We start from the raw sequence: 17,907 nt of genomic DNA on the forward strand, positions 1-17,907 counted from the left end.
CTAGGGCTGCACGATATTGGAAAAAACTGACATTGCGATTTTTTTAACCCTGCGATATATATTGCGATATGAAAAACTACTCAGGAGGATATAACAGCTGTGTGCTGCTGACGTAAATGGTTAAACAATTATTTAATTAGTTGTGTTTCCTCTTGTTCAGAACACGTGTTTCAGTTTCATCCTTCTTGTGGCCGAAATAATGTCAGAAAACTGACATTGCTTTTCTTTTTGGCACCAAGTCTTCATTTTCGGTGATTTTCTCTTGTTCGCTGCTCATTTTTCAATATTGTTACCAGTGACTCATTACATGTGCAGGAGCGTGGTCTGCTTCAGCAAACCGATTTGGAATGATTGGTGGATCGCTGTGTGCAGTGTGTGTCAGGTACACAGGATGAAATTAGATGAGAACCCGTTGAGTTCATTTGCCTCCTACATTGCAGGACCAGCGATGTGACTATTGCGCACACGTACGTTCCGATGACGATGCTCAAACGATATATTTTGCAGCTCTATTTCAATCTTACTGTTACAGTTGTTAAACAATCAAATTTCATATACCGTATTTTCCGGACTATGGAGCGCACCTGAATATAAACCGCACCTGAATATAAGCCGCACCCACCAAATTTTAAAAGAAAAAAAATATTTGTACATATATAGGCTGCACTGGACTATAAGCCGCAGGTGTCCACATTGTAACATGAGATATTTGCACAGAAAGATGGTAAACAGAAAGATTTAAATATTTATTTCCATACTAGGGATATAATGATTACTGGTCTAACAATAAACCGCGGTAAAATTGCAGACAGTTAGTATTACCGTTTAAATTCTAATTATCATGATAACTGTGTTTGATTACCACACTTTTCCGGAGAAAATGCCCATGTAAAGCCATGTTTTTATGTCAAATATTTGCATATAGTTTTAATTTATTACAATTTTGATTTTATATAACTAATATTTGGAACCAATATTCGCTTTTAAAGTCTTTGAAAAGGTTTGTTAAACGTGTGTGTTATTTATGCAATAAATTCTATATATTTTTCAAATTGGATTTTTTTTTTTTTTTTTTTGCGTTTTTTGTCTTTTTGTGTTGATATAGTAGATTAAAGTGAAAAAAAATAATAGACAGATGATATAAATGAAGTTGTGCTGAAAAAAAAAAAAAGATACCAAACATGGGTATAGTTAACATTTATGTATATAGTAAATAAAGGCAAAATCAAAAGTAATGAAAAATGGCCAAAATAGGCTCAGACCACTAAGGGTTAATATTTGAATGTTTCTGCCAAGAGAAAGTACATTGTACCAATTATTTTATTTGTTTGTTTTTTTTGTTGTTGTTGTTTTTTGTTGTTTTTTTTCAGAATATAATTTGGTTAAATTATTTGAGTGTGTTTTTAAGTACTTTTTGAACATTTTGAGCACAGTTTCAATAATACCATGATAATAATGATAACCGTGATAATTTTAGTCACAATAACCGTGATATGAAATTTTCATATCGTTACATCCCTATTCCATACCTTAACTGCTTTTTTGCAAACAGTGCCTGTAACACGGCAGTAAAACGGCAGAAACACGGCTGGCTAAAAAACCCAGAAAAGTCATTGATCGCTATCTTCATCTTCCTTCTGCGCATTGAAACCACTGAAATCGTCTTCTTCAGTGTTGGAGTTGAACAGCCTCAGAAAGGCTCCGTCACACACTTTCTCAGTCTATCTTCCATTGTCGCTCTCAGTTGTACTGATGTGCAGCAGCTCTGTTTTCTTCTTGGACAGACAGATCAATTGCTTTTAACTTAAAAGCTGCATCTTATACATTTCTTCATGTGTTTTCCATGATGAGAGTTTGTGCAAAATGATTGTTAAAAGTTAAGCTTAAAACTTCTCCTCTTTGCATCACTTCTTCCATTTGTCTGTCTCTCTTTTATGCTTCCTACTAGAGCGCCCCCTGGAGGCCGTTAGCCCGTAAAAATCTATACTTGGGCTGCATTGTTGTATAAGCCGCAGGGTTCAAAGCGTGAGAAAGAGTAGTGGCTTATAGTCCGGAAAATACAGTATATGAAAATTAGAGCTATATAACAGAATACATTATACCAGTGTTTTTCAACCTTGCGGTCAGGACCCCACGTGGGGTTGCCTGGAATTCAAATGGGGTCACCTGAAATTTCTAGTAATTGATAAAAAAAAAGACAAAAAAAAAAAAATTAAAAACTTACTAAAGTGGCAAGGTTTCACTGTAAAACAATCGACGTTATTACAATGCAAACTTTGGTGCTGCTGGTGGATGAGCACCCCAGGTGAGCCTCTAAATAAGACCCTCTTTCCTCCTCATTTCAGTTTAACCCCTTGAACACTGGTTTCAGATGTTTGTGGTGCAAGATTTTAGCAGTTTAAGAAAGAACAGACTGTACCACACAACTTAAAAAGGGGATTGGGAGCAGTTAATGCAGTGTTTTTTAACCTTAGGGTCGGGACCCCACGTAGGGTCGCCTGGAATTCAAATGGGATCACCTGAAATTTCTAGTAATTGATAAAAAATTTTAAAAAATTGAAACTTACTAATAAAAGTTTACATTATATAACCTAAATGTTATGTAAAATAAACATTTATGTGCAACATATTATAGCAAACTATTACATGATCAAAGACAAATTAATTTTAGCAAAAAGAATGTCTCCGTTTTGAAGGTCTGGGGTCGCCAGAAATTTGTGATGTTAAAATGGGGTCACGAGCCAAAAAAGGTTGGGAACCACTGCATTATAGATTATACTAAAGGGCATGTATTCTGTAAGATGCAGTGAACCAAACCTCAGTGCAGTAAATAGAAGGTGATCAGAACACTAGTTTATTCAACTTTTCCTTCCACTCCAAGGGCATCATTGACATCATCTTTGTGATTGGAGTGAACCCCATGTCTCAGAGCTCACAGAGCATGCTGTACAACCCCATGCTGATGATGTGCCAGAACATCCAGGGCAGCCCAAGCCTCAGCGCCAGTGCTGGAGCCAGTTTTCCCGGGGGATTCCCCATGTACACTCAGTACCTGCACCACTACTGCTACATGGACCCAGAGGAGGTTAGTGGCTTGAATTCATTCTGTTCATTTCTATTCTATTTTTTTAGTCTGTTTCTGATGCATTATTAATTCTTCTTCAGGCGGTAGCGTTAGTGTTGGGGATGATGGTGGTGCTGGCTCTGTCTCTGGCTGCTTACTACGCCTACAAAACCCGCAGTAAGATATGGCGCCATGGCAAAGCAAACATCTTCTGGGACGAACCGCTGCTGAGGCCATCAGAGAGCCAGGACGTACAGGACTGGGTGGGTGAAGCATCTGCTGTTATTGACTTCATCTGAATTTTATGAAGACGAATGCTTACAGTTGAATGTAAATTAATAAGTGAAAAGGGATGAATTAATTAAGGACCATTCTTCTGGGAAAGTTTAAAGCTGTTCATATGGAGCTGCCCCGCCATCTTTTCGCCACTAGTGGGCATCATGTAGTGGGCATGTGACAGTAGTGGGACTTCAGGGATTAGACTGAAATTAAATGGATCTTTGGGCAATTTTGCAAAGTTTGTTATTTATACATCTAAGGCCCAGTTTACATGACAACTCTGAATAGTGAAAATGAAAAAATATTTTATCAGATGTGCCTTTCGCTGAGATGGCAACAGCGTTTTTTGGGGGGTTGAAAATGCTAAAAAATGGAGCCACCTTCCAGAGTGGAAATCTTAAAAACACTCCACTCTCATGTCACCGTCTAAAGCAGGGGTGTCAAACTCATTTCAGTTCAGGGGCCACATTCAGCCAAATTTGAGCTGAAGTGGGCCGAACCAGTAAAATAATAACATAATAATATATAAATAATGTCAACTCCAAACTTGTCTCTATGTTTCAGAGCGAAAAAAGTAAATTTACCTTATGAAAAGGTTTACATCTACAAACTGTCCTTTCAAACAATGTGAATAACATGAACAAACTGAAAAAATAAGTGTAATTTTAACAATATTCTGTCTCAGATTATCATTTACACATGTACATTATAATTTACAGATCACAGTGGATCTACAAATACACAAAACATTTAGCAACAGGTGGAATATTGTTAAAATTGTACATCCTTCTCTTTAGACATTTCAGGTTGTTCATATTTGTTCAGGTTCTTCACATTTTTTGCGAAATTATACTTTGTTTTCGTGTAAATACATGAAAATATTTACATTTACAAAGAGAAAATTTGGAGTTGTCACTATTTCTGTGTTATTATGATAGTATTTTACTGGTCCTGCCCACTTGAAATTGAATTGGTCTGAATGTGGAACCTGAACTAAAAGGATTGTTAGTATCTTAGTGTAATTTTTGCATTTCACAAATTCATCCCAACGGCCAGACTGGATCCTTTGGCAGGCCGGATTTGGCCCCTGGGCCACATGTTTGACACCTGTGGTCTAAAGGGTTGAAAATGCATTTTTTCATTGCGTAACATTTACATCACAGACACTCTAACTCCCAGTCCACGTTATCTGGTGCTTTTGTGGCTTTATAATCTAACTTAAGTCTAAGTTAAGCAATAACTCCACCCCCACGTCTATCCAGACAAAATTGTCAGTTTTTGTGTGTTGCTTCACCATGTTCTGGTTCCTGTTTTGTGATTGTATTTCGCGCTAGGAGAGAACAGGAAAGGTTCTACGCAAATGCTTGGTCTTGGTGGTGGTGATGTCACCTAGCCATGTGCATACTACATCGATAAACAGGACATTTCACACACTTTTGCATATCCGTCTGCATGCAGATTTTTCCCGCTAAACACAGAATTAAAAGTGAGAACACAACGCCACTTTTGCTTTTTCGGTTCAGATTGTTACCATCTAAACCAGGGGTCTCAAACATGCGGCCTGGGGGCCAAATGTGGCCTGCCAAAGGTTCCAGTGTGGCCAGTGGGATGAATTTGCAAAGTGCAAAAATTCCACAGTCAAGGCTGTTGAACTCATTTTAGTTCAGGTTCCACATACAGACCAATATGATCTACAGTAAAATAATAACACCAGAATAACCTACAAAAAATAGTGACTCCATATTTTCTTCTCGGTTTGATGTGAAAAAACTATTACATTGTGTCTATAAATAATGACAACAAATTTTTGTCTTTGTTTTAGTGCAAAAAATAACATTAAATTATGAAAATACTTACATTTACAAACTATCCTGAAACAATAAAATGTGAATAACCTGAACAAATATGAACAACCTTAAATGTCTAAAGAAAATTAAGCACAATTTTAATAATTTTCTGCCTGTCACTAAGTGTTTTGTGTCTTTGTGGCAGATACTCCTGGACTCACAAAAACTGAAGTCAAGGTTGTCATCGAGACTGATGGACGAACAATAGTGTCTTTGTAGATCCATAATGCACATGTAGAAATGATAAGTTGAGGCCGAATATTGTTAAAATTGTACTTATTTTACTTAAGAAATTTCCATTTTTTCAGGTTATTCACATCTTTTTTGTTCGGATAGTTTATAAAAGTAAATATTTTCATAATTTAATGGGGGTTTTTTTGCACTAAAACAAAGACAAAAATCTGGAGTTGTCGTCATTTAGAGGTTATTATGTTATTATTTTACTGGTCCGGCCCACTGGAGATCAAATCAGGCTGAATGTGGCCCCTGAAAGAAAATGAGTTTGACACCTCTGGTCTAAACATAGCCTAAATGTGTCACAGAATTTACATGCTCCAGTAAATACACCACATGTATTTGCCTAATTGTCTGCAACAGGCCAACTGTACTGCTAGCTAACATTCCATTGGATGCAGTGAAATAAAATGGATCATTTTTATTCCCTCATATATGAAGACGTATAGCAATCAGCATGTCTGTCAGTCATCATTTATATTTCCATTGCATACCACTTCATATTTATTCACTAAACTTACCACAATTTATCTTATCTTATTATTTATTTTGCTCTGTGCAGAAGTACAAGGCCAACATTAAGTTTGTTGGTTCAGTAAAGTTATAATGTCTAAACAAATGCATTTCTCAGTCTATGTATTAAGACAAGATTAAGATCTGGATATATGTGAAGTATGTATAGCAGTAAAAACAAAAGTTTCAGGTGTAAAATATGTCCAAACTTCGAGCCCATTACCTAAAACGTTCAGTTGTTGGTTGTATTAATGAACATAAGTGGCTGAATGGGACAGAGCAGCACAGTCAACAACCTGGAGGGGGAGGGGCGTGAAGTGGCTCATTTACATTTAAAGGGCCAGCGCTCAAAATGACCTTTCTAGTGTCATTACTCAGAAATAGGGTTGAAGATGGACCTCTGGAGTTGAATTAATGAAGAATTCAGACCCAAGCAGAGCATTTACAGTTTATGTAGACCACAGGGAAATGTTTTAAAATCCATAATTCCATTTAAAAAAGCAAAATATCACTCCTTTAAGTCATAGAAGGGTGAGAATCCATGCACTACTATAGAGAAGATTATGATACCATTGTGGTTTATGTTTATTTCTAAATTCTTTCCACTCAGATAAAGAGACTTAGGTGATTGTGCAATTTGTAGTTTTGTGTTTTCAAAAGATATGAAGTCTCAGGTCCAATGTAAACTCATTATTATAAACCCATGCTTTTCTTTTGACCATTACAAGCTGACAATACCTGCTGCTGTTGACTCAGAGAAAGCTGCTGTTTATCTTCAGCACACCCAGGTTTCACTCTGACTGATCATTAACCAAACTAGTGATAACAGTCACACAGAAACCAAATAAAAGACAAGTGACAAACAGGATTATATGACCGGAAACAGGCCTGGAGACTGCTTAACCTGTTCAGTCCTGGGCCATTTGTTTCCAGAGGGAGTCATTTCAATATAACACAAAACAATGGATCAGCTGATAGCAGAGGCTTCATTCGGTTAAACACGGTTTTGTTCAGAAAACAGCAAAGGTAAGACAAAATTCATAATCGTTGTTTCATAATGCAACCTTTATTTTTGCTCTTCTTTGTCTTGTTCACTGAGTTTTAGAGAAATTACACTTGTACTGTTGGATCTGCCTGTATGGCAGAGTTTATCTAATTGGATTTGTTTGCAACCACATGAGTCTAGTGAAGCATAAAATTCAGACAGAGGGCAAGAAGTCAACAGCAGAATGGATGAAATACAGAAAAGTATGGACTTCACTAATTGTGATGATATTACAGAGAAAAGTACAAACATGAACAACAACAAAGTCAGTTTTACAGTTTCTGCAGACTTCTTTATAAATGAAAACAAAGAGAACATCCTGTCCCAGAGTCTGCTAAACTGGGCCGTCGGGCTGTCAATACAAGTGGCAAAGATCATACCACTTTTATTTCCAAACTGCAGATATTTTAACCCCGTAAGCGCCAAAGTCACAATATCGCAACAAGCAACATAACTGAACGAAACAAAGCTTTTTAAAATCCTCATATCAAAATAAAAAATAAAAAAAAACTGCACCTTAAGGGTTAATTTCCTTCTGCAACAACATCTATGTAGCAGGGATATACAGGGGTTGGACAAAATAATGGAAACACCTTAAAAAATCAACAAAATATAATTTAATATGGTGTAGGTCCGCCTTTTGCGGCAATTACAGCCTCAATTCTCCGAGGTATTGATTCATACAACTTGTGAATTGTTTCCAAAGGAATTTTAAGCCATTCTTCAGTTAGAATACCCTCCAACTCTTTTAGAGACGATGGCGGTGGAAATCGACGTCTTACTTGAATCTCTAAAACTGACCATAAATGCTCAATAATGTTGAGGTCTGGGGACTGTGCCGGCCATACGAGATGCTCAACTTCATTAGAATGTTCCTCATGCCATTCTTCAACAATTCTAGCTGTATGGATTGGGGCATTATCATCTTGAGGTGAAGGTGTTTCCATTATTTTGTCCAACCCCTGTATATATAATATAAAATTATGTTTAATATATAATTGAGGGACTTTTTGAGTTACCTTTACAGGCTAACATTGTTGACAGGTATAGTTGACATTTTTTCTGTTTTCAGGCCTAAAATCAACATAAACATAACATCACATGGCATTTTTACAGAAAGATTCTTCTAAATATAATGTATACAATTGAGTAAAATTGAAACTGAAAGCTACTTATAAAGATATTGTAGTGACACTGGTGACATAACAGTGCGATAAATACACACTTGACTCACACACTACTTTATATTAAATAACTAAGAAAGAGGAGAAAGAACATACCTCGGAGTGTTGCCAGTGTTTTCTTCATGAGGAAGTGACATCATGTGGAGCAGGTCATGTGATTTGGAATTAACACACTTCCATGAGAGGTGCTTTTGTAATGGGTAACTTAGTTGAAAGTGATTTCTCAGACACAGATAAAATTTGGTATTCTCCATATACATTTCGATATATTGTCAAAAAAGAAATATCTGTCATGATTATCTCAACTTAATAAAAAGAACACAATCAAAACTATTTTTGAATAAGCTCATTTTATAATTGTTTAGCTAATTAGAAGGTGGTTGTTTATTTAGTTGACATTTTAGTATATCTAGTCATTTATTCATTATTTATCAATCATTTATTAAGTGATTGTTTACATAATTAATTATTAATTATGGATTTTTTTAAAATTCATGATCATAATGGACTTTTTTTTTTTTTTTTTTTACTTTTAATAAAGATGTAGCCTATCAAGGTATATCCCACGAACTTTGAAAGTCCCTCAATTATATATTGACCCAGCAAGCTAACAATGTATTGAATTATGTCTTAGAACCACCACTAACAGCAGGTCAAAGTAAATTAACCTGATTATCACTAGTAAAACTGAGCATCAGACTTACAAACCAATGACAGATTAATGGTCTTCTAATAACAGTCATCAGCGAGATGGAAGTGCTGGTGACGTTATCTTTGTTTTTAAATCACATAAAACTGTCCTCTCTTGCCATTTATGTCTATAGTTGAAATAAAGGTTTCAAGCTGTTTTTCAGTTTTTTGCGTTCCCCCTTTTAACAACTGTTGTTACTTGATAAAAGTTCTCTGTAGTTTCTTGAAGAGACTGACAGAGACATTTTGACAGTGTTTTCTTTGGAGAAAATCCCTCCTTGTCCTCTGTCTGCAGTACAAACTGTGATCTGACATCACCTGCAAACAGTTTATTGAAATAGGAACTTATTTGTTTTGTATTTGTGTATTTGTCAGCCTGGAGAATAGATGAGAACATCTGAAATCCACTGTCGTTTTGCTGTAACAACGATTACAAGATGTTCCATAGCATTGGTTGTTTCATTTCATCAGCAGTCTGTACATTGCTGTCTCACAATACCTGCTACTAGTCACCACCCACCCCCACCCCCTCCAGGTTGTAGTCGATTGTAATGTGATCATGATGTGGGTTAGGGTACCGTTTAAGTGCTGAGGCAGCCAGTAATAAATTGTTAACTGCATGCAACTGATGTCTCTGACATTTTGCAACAAGATGTATGGGATTATATATCATAAATCAGCATTTAGAACTGAAAGCTCATATGGGGGAAGGAGGTAATAGGACAGCATTAGCAGAACATATAGAATCACAGTTTGTGGGAGATACATCTTAAAGAGGCTTCACTAGAAAACGCTTTAATATGACAAAATTGTTAAATTTTCCAGCTATATATTTATCCTTACAGAAAAAAATCCACTTACAGTATTTTTATTTTCATTGGTGCAGTGTTTTCAAATAAAATATGTGTAACTGTATTTAGTTTTGATTACAATTTAAATATGTGGTAATCAGAATACACTTCATATTACATGACTTATACAAATTAGTATTGGAACAAGAAAATGCTTTATTATCCATTGCAAAAGCAGCAGAAATTTGTCATTAACATAGCTCTCAATAAAAGCACATGTTAAACACAGAGCAAACACAAGCTGCCTTTGATTAGTTTTTTCAGTTCTAATACCTGCGCTGCAACTCCCAATATTAACTGTAACATTAAATTCTTAATTTTAACCAAGACTGTTTTTAGCTTTTGTTTTAGCTGTCTCTTATTCCTGTTTTAATTTCCTTGTTTATTATTATTATTTTTTAATCTTTTCTGCACTTTCCTTTTGTTTAATATTTTATTCTCTATGAATTTAATATAATTTTATGCCTTTGTAAAGCACTTTGAATTGCCTTGTGTATGAATGGTGCTGTATAAATAAATTTGCCTCGCCTTGCCTAATAACAGCGTATGTGAAACACATACACAAAGAAGGATGACAGTGAATTCAAACATTTAAACCTTCCAGAGACATGTTAATGACAGTTGAAAGGTGACATAGTTACACATTGGGGTCACTCAAGCAGAGGAGCACCCACCCATTTTTCCCCTTAAGTTTTTGTTATTGCACATCTGTAACAAATGTAAAATCCCGGCACTTACGTTTTATCTTCCCTGCAAGTTATAGTAGTGTCACAAAGAACTATATTGCCTAATGTGAACACAGTAAATGTGTGATTAAAAAAAAGACCATTTGACTTAATAATAATAATAATAATAATAACAATAATAAATGAATAAATAAATAATTGCATTTATAAAGCACTTTTCATTCAGCAAAATCTCAAAGTGCTAGCGAGCTGTTGAGGTGTTATAGTAAATTTATGTTACTGTTCATTTATTTTTCATTCATTTATTTATTTATTCCAATCTAAATGATTAGAAAGGAGCAGGATGAAAAAACTTATAATACCTGCCCCTTTCTTGAAACATCTGCTTACATCAGATAAGTTGCCGTTACAGCTATTACAGTAAACAGTTTACATGATAGTCAATGAAAATAAAACAAATCCAAAACCCACAAGTAAATTTTTTTTTTTTTATTTGCACAAAATAAAAACAGCAATGGAAAAAACAACATTCAAACAAGTAACAAAATTGTGCAGGAGAGGTTAGAAGCCAAAAAAGAAGGCTTATATGAATACCTCCCCCGAAATGAACAATACACAAAAAAATAATTTAAAAAATACAATATAACTGAAATAATAAACTAAAGTAAAAACAATAAAAATGTAATCCACGTTACAAATCATCAAATACAAATCAAGTGACATACAGCTTTACGTTTTTTCATGAATTAAAGTCCTTTTCAGATGCTAAATGCTAAAATTATTTCATTACATGCTGTTATAAAGCTTCTCTATTCTCTCCTTATACAACCTCTTAAACTGAAAAAATATTTGTACAGCTCTTCTCTTCCATTGCCAAAGAATTCCACATTCTGACACCCACAACAGAAATACACATTTGCTTTACATGTCTGCATGCTTTACATACAACTGTTATTTATATTCTTTTTCGCCTATTTCAACACAGAAAGTAAAAAGTGCTTCTTTTGTAACTATTTTAGTTGGTGTTGAAAATAAAATGTCCTGCCTAGAACTGTAAATTCATGGTAGTGTTAGTATTGTATGAATTCCACACTCATTCACACTATTACATGCAATGCTGATATACTCTAACCCAGACTTGGGCATTGTACGGCCCGTGGGCCACATGCGGCCCGATAGCTGACCTTAACTGACCCGCATGAGGTTATTGGCGAATTAAAAGTCAATGCAAATATATATAATTGTAATAGATGCAACCAATACAACGCCACTGCTTTTATTTTGAAGGATCTGCTAAATTAACATTTTTTCACACATACTTTCTGTACTTAACATAAGGCTTTTGCACTGATTGGTTTGTTGGTCAGTTTCAGAGAAGATGTCAGCTAATACCCAAAGAAGAAAGATTGATACAGAATGCAGAGTTTTTAACAAGACATGGACTTCTAAGTATTTCTTTACTCAAGTCAGAGGTAACAAAAAAGAAAAGGAACTGACATATGCAAACAAACAAAGTTGGATGCATTTAGAGTTTTTCATGTTAAGTTAATGTGGAGCTGGTTTTGCACATTTTCGAAAGTGTTATTGTGAATATTCATTAAATAGTTGTATTCTGTGCTCCACATTTTATCATTGTATTTTTGCATTTACTGTTTTTATATTTCAGTAAAGTATATACATAGAGAGAAATATATTGAGCAGAGCTGCAAGTGTATTGATCCGGCCCTTAACAACTGTCAGTGTTTTTCATGTGGCCCCATAGGAAAATTAATTGCCCACCCCTGCTCTAACCTGTTTAAAATGCTTTACCTGTTTGTACACAGGAAAAATTGCTGAGTATTTTTTCCAGAGTCAAAAGTATTGTCCTCAAATGAATAAATTTAGCTCTATATTGAGTTTGGAGAGCTCTACCCAAAGAGTAGCTTTTACTCTTTTTAGAGAGGGACCAAATGTTATCTGAGTAGAGTAAAAAAAAAAATTAGTTTGAGTAAATTTTACTCAGCCAAATTTCCTGTGTACTTCTGTGAGTTAAACAAATAAGTATGTTACCAATTACTTTTAGAAGCATGAATTCTTTAGGATAATATATTTATACAGGTTATGAACATGTCGTTAGCCTCATAGCATAGCATTGTGATATCTGTGTAACTTTACTCTCCTAACACTTAGGGCTGTGTATTGGCAAGAATCTGGCGATGCAATACAAATCACAATATTAGGATCACAATACGATATATCACGATACTGTTCACAAGGTGATATTTTTTTGTTTTGTTTCTTTTTTTTTAAAGATTATTTCCTGAAAAAATTTATAGTGCAGCATTTGGATAAATAAAGTTTGAACATGTGGCTTCACAGGTACACAAAAAACACTCAAATAAATAAATAAATAATATTTTACAGACATTACAGTTTAAGATCCAGCTTAAATGTTTGTATTCTATTGCGAAAAGAATACGTAGTGTTCAGTCCCTAACTCATCCAACATCATAACATTTTTGTGCATTCCCAATTAAAAAAACAAACCTTTGCCTCTTTCAGACAGTAAAAAGTGGTTTTAGGATGCTTGAATTATCCATTATTCAACAAAACTGCGTTATCAATTTTTTAAAAAAAAAATTACATTTATGACCTGCAGTATCACAATACTACTTTTGTAGTATAAAAACAACAGAACAAAATACCCATGAGAATGTAGAAATAAAAGAGTTTGAAAAACAAAAATGAACCTCCGCCATATCTGCATTTGAATAAATACCTAAAAATATTGATACAATACTTTTTAATATCGATACAGTATCGTGAAGTGAAATATTGCGATATATTGCGATACCGATATTTTCTTACACCCCTGCTAACACTGCTGCTTTATTTTATGCAGATATCACATTTTGGCCAAAAATATGATTTAGGCAATTATTCTACATGACCAACAATGTTTTTGAGTGGATTGTTGGGTAGAGATGTGAGAAACTCCTGCCTCCTGAAGTATCAGAGTCCCAGCATTATCAGGTATTCATGCTGTTTTTGCTTCATGTCCTCATGTGGTATTTAGCCGTGATTAATCTACTGGTGTAAGTGTGTGTATCATGTCCACCATGAGTCATTACAGGGAGCGACACAGCACTCAGTCAGTCAGTCAGTTCATCCAGTGAGGCCGTGGCCCACATAACTGCATGTCACTGCAAAGCGGGTGGTGAATTGGTTCATGGAGACACAGACCCTATTCTGGGGTGTTCTTGTATCTCAGTGAAGATGCTTGCCTTACAGGGAGACATATATAATGTATGTGGCATGTATAATGTATAAAAAGGCTTGAGTTGCCTCAGTGTTGTTGCTGTGAGATTCCCTGCAGAGTGTGGTGGCGCTAAATGATTCAGTCTGCGAAGGGGCTTCTTCACACTGATGCAGATCGGACTCCTGGCAGAGCAGTCATTTCCTACATTTTCTCGAAAAAGAGCTGAAGAAGTGTGTTAATGCAGTGATAGAAGTGTAAAGAATTAAATGAATGAATGAAAGACAGTATGATAAGTTGGTTAGAGTGAGTCGTAGTATATTAAAAGTTTGTTGTAAGGAACAGGATGATTAAATTAACCCTATCATGCATAGTGGTCACTACAGTGGACAGCTATTCTACAATGTAATTTAACCTGAACTTCTAAAACAGTACCTGCATAATATCTGCATGAGTGAATATAAAAGCAAGGAAATAAAATGTTATTAATATTTAACCCATAAAGACCCAGCGCTTCTTTGATGGCAGTTCCCAAATGATTTTTTCTCCCTATTTAACCTTTCTTAAGTATTTATCACCATTTATTATTATATTATCCTCTGTATTTAGCATTTTTTTCAGTGTAGAGTAGGCATTTTCCTATTTTTAATCTGTTGATCATGTTGATGTTCATTAAAATCCAGAGGAAATTCAAAGGTTATTAAATCAGAAATGGGGAAAAAAGGGGAAAAAAAGTGACTTCTTCAGCAACTCTATCATTAATCAAGTGTGTCCATCCACTGTCATTGATCCAACTCCATGGGTTTTACTGGTGAATCAATGTTGTAGAAGATGATGGTGTTTCCATGGTAACTATGGAGCCTCTGAACGTCCAAATGGGTCATATCTGATGACCATGAAAAGATGACAAACTGTATTTTACACTTATTATTTACATTTTCATGGAGTTAAAAAATGTCTAGCTGAGTGGACCTTTTTTTTTTAACTCCATGAAAAATAAGTTCATAAAAAATTTTAATTACATTGTTTTTTGTCATGCCTAAAGAGGAATAAAATCACTCAAGAAAAAAATATTGACTAAGGTTCTCATAATTCATGCATGAAAGGGTTAAAATACAACAATATACAGTTGTGGAAAAAATTATTAGACCATTTCTTGTTCATTTTAATGCCTGGTACAACTAAAGGTACATTTGTTTGGACAAATATAATGATAACAGCAAAAATAGCTCATAAGAGTTTAATTTCAGGGCTGATATCTAACCATTTTCCATGTTTTCTTGATAAAAACCAAAATCACTTCAGTTCTTAAATCAATATCTATAGCATTGTACTGACAAAAACAGTGCTTTTAGTCATTCCATGTTTTCTTTTCTGTCTGTTTTAGTCACATGATACACACAGGAGTTAGTACTTGATTGCATAACTATTGTTTTTGATGACTTTTGATGGTCTAATTTTTTTTTTTTCCACAACTGTATGTTAAAAATGCAATGTAAAATATCTATATTTACGTTTCCTCGTTTGTCTGAGTATTTGACGTCTGTCAGCTTCACAAATATTGACCAACATAGCATGAATTTCATGAAGCTGAGACTTCTGCTGCAGTCTATAAGATCCTCATAAACAGTCATCCTCAGACTCCACATCCATCAGATCTGTTTCACATGCTGCTGTTTCCAGATGCTCTCGTCAGCTCACTGGATCCTCATCCGATCTGACTACACATGATCCAGAAATAGGTCAAAGACAAGAACTCATTAATGATGCATCATTCAGTACAGCGGTGGATTACACCAGGCATAATGCAGTTTTAGTGTTTGATATTCTGTGTAGCTTTGAAGATGTTTTCTCTTCACTGCTTGTAGAGGAGCTGACGTAGCACATTTCTTTATGGAAATACTTTTCTGTGGATGTGAAACTTTTTGTTTTATATACTTTTGTTTTTTGGAGTAGTGAAATAACACCTATTCCTTTGATTTTGCAGAAAGACAGAACAACAAAAATATTTGTTCTGCTGGATTCAGTCTTGTCTCTATTTGTCACAGCATGTTTGTGATGATACAGGAGTTCACACACATACTCACCTTGGGTTTCATGTCGAACACTGCTCAGGAAATTGCTTTTGTGCGTTGGCTTCCAATTAAATGGCTGGGATAGTTATTTTAGATGACGAACAAGTAAGGAAAGGTAGGATTTGAGACACTGTTCAGGATGAAAACCTGGAGGAAAAGGATTATATATGTCAGAGCTGGTTCAGTTAGCAATATAGTGTTTATTTATTTATTTTAGAATAATCCATCATCATTAATTACTTCTGTGATGAGTTTTTGTACGTTAGAAGTCGCATTCTGTGTTATATGTCAGAATACATAACCTGTCATTTCTGGGGGGGTTTTATTAAGTGTTAGGGGTGTAACGATTACCGGTATAACAATAAACCGCAGTAAAATTTCAGACGGTTAGTATTACCATTTAAATTCTAATTATCATGATAACCGTGTTTGATTACCGCATTTTCCCGGAGAAAACGCCTATGTAAAGATCTGCTTTTATGTCAAATATTTGAGTATAGTTTTAATTTATTCCAATTTTAATTGTCTATACCTAATATTTGGAACCAATATTCACTTTTAAAGTCTTTGAAAAGGTTCGTTAAGCATCTCTGTGTTATTTATCCAATAAATTATATACATTTTTCCAATCGGATTTTTTATATATTTTTGTGTTTTTTGTCCTTTAGTGTTGATATAGTAGGTTAAAGTGAAAAAAAATAATAGGCAGATGATATAAATGAAGTTGCGCTGGAAAAAACAGATACCAAACATGGGTATAGTTAACATTTGTTTATATAGTATATAAAGGCAAAATCAAAAGTACTGAAAAACGTCTTATTTTTTCATTAATACTTGAATGTTTCTGCCAACAGAAAGTGCATTGTGCCTGTTATTTATTTGTTTTTTGTTTTCTTCAAAATACAACTTGGTTAAATTATTTCAGTGTGTGTATAAGTACTTTTTGAACATTTTGAACGCAATTTCAATAATACTACAATATTAATGATAACCGTGATAATTTTGGTCACAATAACCATGGTATGAAATTTTCATATTGTTACATCCCTATTCAGTGTCCAAATGAGCAGAATAACATGATTTCGCAAAACACTTAAATATCCAAATCATGACAATAAAACATAATTTTTAATCTGTTTTTTTAAATTATACATTTGGGTTTCCAACCTGAGGGTCTCAAACCACAAGTTGGTCTTAAGATCATTTTTGGTGGTCATCAGGCGGTTGTGGAGGAAATATTTAAAATATTAACATTAAAAGTAAAGTAACAGATTGGCAACTTTTCTTACTTTGGTTTGCTTTTTTTTTAACGAAATTATCTGCCTCAGAGATTAAATGTGCAGATTAAATGCATAAATGAATCGGAAAACAAATGACAGAAGTGCTGGTTAGCTGATGTTTTCATTGTATATGATGAAGTGTTATTATACATGTATATTGGTTTATGTACATTTATACAATAAGTTTATTTATTTTCCAGTATAAACAACCTGTAAAGTGAATATATTGCAATGAGCATACAGTGTTTTGAAAAAATGATTAGACCGCCCTTGTTTTCGTCAATTTCTTGTTCATTTTAATGCCTGGCACAACTAAAGGTACATTTGTTTGAACAAATACAATGATAACAACAAAAAAAAGCTCATTGTAGTTTAATTTCAGAGCTGATATCTACCCATTTTCTATGTTTTTTTTTTTTTTTTGATAATAACCAAAATCACTTCAGTTCTTACATCACTATCTATGGCATTGTACTGACAAAAACAGTGCTTTTAGGCATTCCATGTTTTCTTTTTTTTCTGTTTTAGTCACATGACACACACAGGAGTTAGTACTTGATTGCATAACCTTTTTTTTTTTTTTAATTCAATTTTTTATTTGGTTTACGATGCAAGATTTACATATTTTATACATTGAAAGTTTTGTTTTTTTATAAAACAAGACAAAAAACAAACAAACAAAAAAAAAACAAAGAGAACAATTGAGTAGCAATTGAACAATGGGCGTCAAGTGTGTTCTTTTTAAGTATTTATAAAGTCTATCCACGGTCTCCAGAATTCCTTGAATTTGTCATGGTCCAGTCTTAGTGTAAAGGTGAGTTCTTCCATTTGAGTGATTTCTTTAACAAGGTCCTTCCATTCATCCAGCGAGGGTGTCTTGTCTGTCAACCATTTCCTAGTGATCACTTATTTGCTGGCAATCAA

At 34.4% G+C, this 17,907-nt stretch overlaps 1 protein-coding gene across 1 annotated transcript in view; it reads left to right on the top strand.

Moving 5' to 3' along the window:
• LOC115436557 (occludin-like) overlaps window positions 1–17,907 on the top strand; it is a 51,082-nt gene that overhangs the window by 19,972 nt on the left and 13,203 nt on the right. Inside the window, exons 3-4 of the mRNA XM_030159423.1 lie at window positions 2,882–3,085; window positions 3,166–3,327. Of these exons, the coding sequence (XP_030015283.1) occupies window positions 2,882–3,085; window positions 3,166–3,327 (366 nt within the window). The remainder of the gene's footprint in view (window positions 1–2,881; window positions 3,086–3,165; window positions 3,328–17,907) is intronic.

The sequence above is a fragment of the Sphaeramia orbicularis genome, chromosome 17 (genome assembly GCF_902148855.1).
Source record: "Sphaeramia orbicularis chromosome 17, fSphaOr1.1, whole genome shotgun sequence".
NCBI classification, from domain to species: Eukaryota; Metazoa; Chordata; class Actinopteri; order Kurtiformes; family Apogonidae; genus Sphaeramia; species Sphaeramia orbicularis.